General features: G+C 37.0%; 1 protein-coding gene across 1 annotated transcript in view; it reads right to left on the bottom strand.

Moving 5' to 3' along the window:
* Positions 1-2,080: 2,080 nt before the first annotated feature.
* The window catches only part of Crisp1 (cysteine rich secretory protein 1), a 29,750-nt gene continuing 24,440 nt past the window's right edge, over positions 2,081-7,390 (bottom strand). The window contains exon 8 of the mRNA XM_028868122.2: positions 2,081-3,034. Coding sequence (XP_028723955.1) covers positions 2,907-3,034 — 128 coding nt within the window. The 3' untranslated portion in view covers positions 2,081-2,906. The remainder of the gene's footprint in view (positions 3,035-7,390) is intronic.

Raw genomic sequence — 7,390 nt, 5'->3', positions numbered from 1 at the left:
AAAAATTCTGACCGATGAATTTGGCGTGATAGCAAGGTACTTGACCAGCAGGCTCTGACCCTGACAGAGAAGCTTCCAGTGAGGGCAGGCCAAAGTTTCAGATACTCTTTCAAAACCACAGGCAGTGCATTCGCAGCTCAATGTGTTTCTCAAAGAGAAAAAGTCCACAATAGTCCTGTCTATATAAGGTTAAAAAAGAAATGAAAATAAAAATAAGTCTGGGACCCAAAGTTCAGGCTCCTGCTTTTTAAAAAAAACAAAAACAAACAAACAAAAAAACAAAACAAAACAACAACAAAAAAAAACTGCTTAAGAAACGCGACAGAGCCCTCTACTGGTGCATTACATCAATGCTTCTAAATTTCCAAAGTGGGTGGTTTTGCTTTAAGGTTCATTCTGGTGTTGACTCGAAGAAGCCCTTTAAAATCCTTGTGTCTTTGCCTTCATAGTGGAGATAAACCTCATCTCCAATCTTTTGTATACTAGAAATAACGTGTCGCCTAAAATACGCCAAGTATCTTGTAAGGAATCAAATGCTTCTATGAAAGAAATCAAATCCTACTACGGAAGAGTGAGTCTCAGATGAATGATATCAAGCTTGGAATGCCAATGCAATTGACTTTTGAATCAAAATAACTTCTGTGCCCATTTCACACTTTGCTCAGCTTTATTTATTTGTAGAATAAATAAATAAATAAACAAACTGCTTTGAGATATTTTCTATTAAATAATTTCTCAAGTTTTTTTTACATAAATTCATTTTATCTGTTTGAAGAAACTCTGATATTTGCAAAGCCTTATGAAAAAATAAGAGGCTTTTAGATACATGAACTACCAAAACCACCATCAGATAGCACACAAAATAAGTGAAATCTAGACAGATGAAGCCCTTTGGAAGGATTCCTGAATGCACTGTATATAGTCTGCCATCTAGTGGTCCTGTGCATTAACTGGCCTGGAAGATTGCTGTGGTTTAAGAGGTTGGAACCCTTCCCTTTATGAGGCTACTGGCTTCACAGTAATAAACTTCCCATGCTGTTTTCTCCTCCCCTCTCCCATAAAAATATGCAAACACTAAAGGTTCATTTAAGAGTTGGAGTTGTGCTACCTCCGCATTATAATAGTGGCTTCGGATGAATGATCTCAGAATTATACGAGATCTTAGAAATGGTCCCTTTGCAGGGATGTAGTTGTGTCCTTCTATGTTTAAAAAAAATAAATAAATAAAACAAAATGTGAACTTATAGAATTAATTAACATCACTGTGAATCAGTATTCCCTCCAGACATATAAAAATTCCCATTGTTCTTGCCTCCACATAAAGTGTGGAGAGTGTGCTACTGAACTGTAGTAAATAAAGTAAGTGACACAGGACATTCTTTGGCTCTTGTCTGTAATTTCTGTCTTCTGCATCCTCTCCTCTCCCCCGCTGCTGCCTCCCTCTTCTTTGCTGTGATGAAACACACTCCCTACTGGGTCTTTATCCTGAATGTTATTGTTTCCATATTGCTTTATATTTCTCCTGACTTTCATTAATATACATACATGTGTTCATAAACACCCACAAGTATCGGATGCTGGAAACACAGGATGATAGTCTTCTCCTGAAGCACCCCATAGCATTTATCGGTGTAAATGCTCTAGTATACTGCCGAGGACATCAGAGCCCTGCATGGACTGTGACCCTAGAAGTATGTAGAAAAGTACTCTACTGATTACCTCACATTTTTGTGGGAATATTTAGCCAATAAAGCACATTTGGGATTACATAAAACTCCCATCTTTGAAGCTAAACATGGTTTCTATTCACTTCCACTTACAAAGTGTTTGGGAAAAAAGCAGGGCTTGAGGAACTTTGATTTAGAAACATTTTCAGAAGGAAAAAGTAAATTTTTGAAAGAAAAAAATATCCTTCCAAAACTAAAATTACCAAGTATGCAGCTGTGCTACGTGTGGTGTTTCTTTGATATCCAGACTCACAAATTTTTATATCCCATTTGAAAATAGCAAGGTATGTGACTTCTAAATAAATAAATATAAGAAAAACATATTGCAACATCAGTATTTATTGTGTTCCATTTTCAGTTTTCCTTGTTTAAAACTGTTTGTGTAAAGTACAAAATATAGGATACAGTTCTTTTTTTCTAGTGAAGTAGTATAATAAGGTCAAATAAAAGAATTAGGTATTTCAAAATACTTTGACAGAGTGGTGTCGTATCCATTCAGTTATGGTGTAAGAAACACAAAAATCTGGGAATGGGATGTTCAGGCTGAGGGGAGGAAATAGGAGAACATTGGAGAAGTAGCAGTGAAGGGAGAGGTACCCAAAGGTAGACCAGCTCTCATTTTCCCCACTTCACAACATGCTTGCAGAGACAGGAATGAGTCAGAAAAACATTTAAAGCATTCATAGTTGAGTAATATCTACATTTCAAGTCGAGGCCTGAGTCTCGTTTGGTCGGTGAATATTTTTAATGCTTGATTTAAAACAGAATAGAAAAGCAGGAAAATTATTAAGGTTGTGGGGGAAATGGGAGAGTTAGAAAAAGGGGTTGTGTGGAAAAGGCCCAATTTTACAAGTTACAGATGAAGAACTCATTTAAGTTATTAACTGTATTATGTTGATCTACACACCAAAAATCATATGCATTAAATTTGGGGCAAGTATTTGACTTGTCCTTTCATTAATACAGCAAGGAAGTTTAAAACTGTTACTACAGGATGGGTCAGGAAAGGAGGGCCCGATCTTGATGAATATAGATTGATGTCTATACATGATGATTAAAAATTAACTTCTTGAGCATAATAAAAAACAAATGAAATACATTAGCAGATCTTATCAAAGTGAAATAAGTGATCCTGAAAACATCCTTTGTCTTCACAGCAGAATAGTAAGTAGTAAAAGATTATTTTATTTCGGTTTTACACAGACAAGAAGCCTTGCAGAATTGTTGAACTGATGGATGTGTGCATCCCGTACGTTTCACTTGTTTATCACAGTTGTTGTATTCATCATAGTAAAGGCAGGGGTTAGCTGGAAAAAAATAGACTAGTAAATGACATTGTGCTTAAAACAGTTGCAACCATCAAGGAAAGACATCTTCCTAACAGGCAAAGACAAAAGTCCTATATAACAGAGGATTAATTTGGTTAAGTGTGGGGGCTCAAATTATTTAAGGTCAGAGAATCTGATCTTGCTTTATCCAGCAGGGCTGCATAATGGGATGATTATTGGCCATGGGCATATTTACCAGGTGTTTTGAAGGGTCTACACTTGGCTGTACGGTGTGCTTTGATCTTGAAAGGGGGAGGTTTTTTGCCTCACTCCTTGTCATTGTACAAAAAGCCGTTTGGAATAAACCTTGAGGCGACTGGGTATTGACTCTGAGCTGTCCCAAAGCTACCCTGTGTTTCTGTCTTTCTTATTGTCTCCTTCTATCTTTCTATGTAATATTTCTTCATTCCTCTCTCCTCCACCCCAAGAACCCTTCAATAGATGGGAGTAGGTCGGGGCTCAACTCTGACAGACTCCCACAGTTAAGGTGAGCTGATTAGGTATGTATGCAAAACAATTGATGAGTTGAATCAGATTCTTTCAAATAGTGGAAAAAAATTTTGTCATGATAAAAAGCACTTTCATTTAATCTCAATTTTTTAGTTGGTGACACTACACCTCAACAGACTGGAGATGAATAATCTTTTCAATTACTTAGTCATTTTGAGAATAATAATTCCATTATAATAACAATAAAACAACAAAGTTTCAGTCATTTAAAATTATTTGAAGTTTATCTTTGAAGGATATAGGTCATCTTAAGAGGAAGCAAAAAAGGCCTTCCAGCCAAGTCAGTTCCAGTGGCTAATCAGGCATGAAACTGTCCTCACAAAAAAATTCATCGGTTGAGAGATCTTAGTACCTGGTTTATTGATTAATAGGAAAAGAATATCAAATTAATGAAAGAACTGCCATCATAACTCCTTGCTCAGCATGAAGAAATACAGCATAGGTTATCTTCTACGGCCAGTGACCAAAATCCATGGGTGATTTTTACTTTACAGTATCATGCATGAATTTCCTCCTATTGGGAGGGGATTTAGTTCAACTAGTTAGCTGTTAGCTTCCCCCAACACTTGGAGATACCTTGTCATACTGGTCTTTGTTGAAGTTTGCAGGCTTTACAGCATCTTGGGGGGACAATTGATTTCTTTTTTTTTTTTTTTTTTGGCAGTTTGCATATCACCCTTACACGCTAGGAGAGGCAAGCTCCCAGCTCAATTCAAACTCAATTCCTCCAAGTCCTATGTCCAAAGACTGTAGTATCTTCACCAATAGGGTCTTGACTTCAGTTTCTTGCTGGCAACCAAGGGCAATGACAACAGCCTATATTATTAAAGAGTGTCTTAGACTCCCCAGACCAACAATTGGAAGGGGAGTTTCTCATGCCAGTATTGAGGATTTTGTTAGATAGTCTATGACTTTAGAAGGAACATTTTTGAGGGAAGTATTAAACATTGTTACTCCAAGTGGTAGTTTAAACTTCATTATATATATATATATATATATATATATATATATATATAATTACATATGATTTTTAAAATAAACATAAAATAATATCTTTCCTTATGGTGTTTTCAGACATCCTTAGTGTTCTATATCCCTCGTTCCTCCTTCTCCTTATGCATTTCTTTTCCTCCTCTATCTCCAGTTATAGTTTCCTTTCTGTTTTTCCCATTTTCCCTTTCAGAGCACCTGTGTCCTACCATTCCCTTTTCTAGAGCCCACCCCTACGCCATGGTCCCTTTTTATTTTCCTGCCTTCTGCAGGTTACTCTAAGTTATATACTTACATCCAAAGATTTGGAGCTAAGACCCACAAATAGAAAAGAACATGGGGCATTTGTTTTCTGGGCCTGGGCTACCTCAGTCAATATAATATTTTCCAGTTTTATCAATTTCTCTGAAAATATCTTAATTTCATGTTTTCCCCATTTAAACAGAATTGCATTGTGTATACATGTACCATGTTTTCATTTTCCATTAATCTGCTGAAGAACATTTATGTTGTTTTCATTTCCTACTTATTGTGAATAGAGTAGAAATGACTGTTGCTGAGTAGGTATATGTGGAGAAGGATGTCAACGCCTCTAGGCATATGCTATTGAGTATAAGAGCTGGATAGCAAGGTAGATCTGCTTTAATTTTTTTTTTTTTGAGAATTCTCCACATCGATCTCCATAATGACTATAACAGTTTCCACTTCCACTAAAAAGATAAATGGGGATTCTCATTGCCCCTCACCTTTATCAACATTTTTATCACTTTTTTCTTGATCTTACCACTCTGACTGTGGTAAGATGAGATCTTGTTATACCTCTTGTTTGCATTTCATTAATTTCTAGTGGTTTTGAACCTTTCAAAAGCGATCTCTTGCCCTTCTTTATTTCTTCTTTTGGCAATTCTCTTTTCAGCTCCATAGACTATTTTTTTAAAGTCTCTTTCTCATTTATTTTTTTCCTTTTATTTTATTTTACAATACCATTCAGTTCTACATATCAGCCACATATTCACTTGTTCTCCCCCCCCTCCTGCGCCCCTCCCCTTCCCCCCAGCCCACCCCCCATTCCCACCTCCTCCAGGGCAAAGCCTCCCCCTAGGACTGAGATCAACCTGGTAGACTCAGTCCAGGCAGGTCCAGTCCCCTCTTCCCAGACTGAGCCAAGCATCCCTGCATAAGCCCCGGGTTTCAAACAGCCAACTCATGCAATGAGCACAGGACCTGGTACCACTGCCTAGATGCCTCCCAAACAGATCAAGCCAATCAACTGTCTCACCTATTCAGAGGGCCTGATCCAGTTGGGGGCCCCTCAGCCTTTGGTTCATAGTTCATTTGTTTCCATTCGTTTGGCTGTTTGTCCCTGTGCTTTATTCAATCTTGGTTTCAACAATTCTCACTCATATAAGCTCTCCTCTTTCTCACTAATTAGACTCCCAGAGCTCCACCCGGGGCCTAGCCATAGCCTGTTTGTAATTGAGCCATTTGTTTTCTTGACTCTTGATTTTTGTTTTGTTTTTTTTTTTGTTGTTGTTGTTTTCTTTCTTTCTTTCTTTCTTTCTTTCTTTCTTTCTTTCTTTCTTTCTTTCTTTCTTTCTTTCTTTCTTTCTTCCTTTTTTTGCATTCTTTGTATAGTCTGGGTAGTCAAGCTCTATCCGATGTACAGATGACAAAGATTCTCTCTTACTTTGTGAGTTTCCTGTTCGTTGGGTTGATTCTGTGAGGTGGCTGTGGTGACAACTCCATGATGTAGACCACTCTATTGTAGCCTTTGCTGTACAGAAACTACTCAGTTCTCTCAACATTTGTCAATTGTTGACCTTATTTCATGAGTGAAGAGTCTTAGTCACAGTCTTTTCTCACACCTACATCTTGGAGGGTATTGTCTACCCTCCAAGTGTTTTAGATCTCACCTTGATATATTTGATCCATTTGGAGTTGTTTTTTTGTGTAGGGTGATAGATGTGAATCTAATTTCATTATTTTACATGTGAGCATCCAATTTTCCCAGCACTGTTTGTTGGAAATGCTGTCTTTTCTCTATGTATTTTTGGAATCTATGCCCAATCTTCTTTCATGAGTGAAACACTGAGTGAATAATATATAGAAAGAAATAATCTCTTTCTCTAATAAAGCCACTTACAATGAGCTGGTAGCTAACATCATGGTGAATATCAAAGCGGAGTTATTTCTCTCTAAGATGTGGAAGAACATAAGGATGCTCTCTGTTGTGACTTTTTATCGAACACAGTGGCATAAAACCTAGCTGAAGCTGTGAAGCAACATAATCAATGAATGGCTTTTCTAAACTGGAAAAATAGGTAGCCAAATTGCCATGGTTAGAAGATGACATTGTCTCATACGTAGAAAAGGACAGGGAGACTGCCAAAATTAAGAAAAAATAAATTAGCTCAAATTGGTTGCAGTACATCAAAGCAACATTTAAAATATGGAGCATTGGTGTATGCAATAGCAGTATGTGAAATAGAAATTAAGAATACACATAAAATTACACAGCAATTAATTAATTCAAAGTAGTGGCATCTCTAATATGAAAATTATAAGTCATTGTAGATGGTGCACCAATACAGGAACATAATCCATGCCATTGTACTGGAAGAATCAGTATTTATAAAATGTCGTTCTTAGGGTCCCACTACTAGACAAAGAACTATAGACAGCTAAGGACTGCTCAGAAAGGGGGAATTAGCCTCTCCCAGGGATGAGATGTTTTACTGAGTGTTCAGTGAAGAGTGGTCAGCCTTGAAAACACACAAACTACAAAAATAGACTTGAAGTTGTATTTTTATATTTGTGGACGTATTTAGCAATAAT

The sequence above is a fragment of the Peromyscus leucopus genome, chromosome 16_21 (genome assembly GCF_004664715.2).
Source record: "Peromyscus leucopus breed LL Stock chromosome 16_21, UCI_PerLeu_2.1, whole genome shotgun sequence".
NCBI lineage: Eukaryota > Metazoa > Chordata > Mammalia > Rodentia > Cricetidae > Peromyscus > Peromyscus leucopus.
Note: the sequence above shows the minus strand (reverse complement) of the source record. Positions and strands in the feature narration are given on the sequence as shown.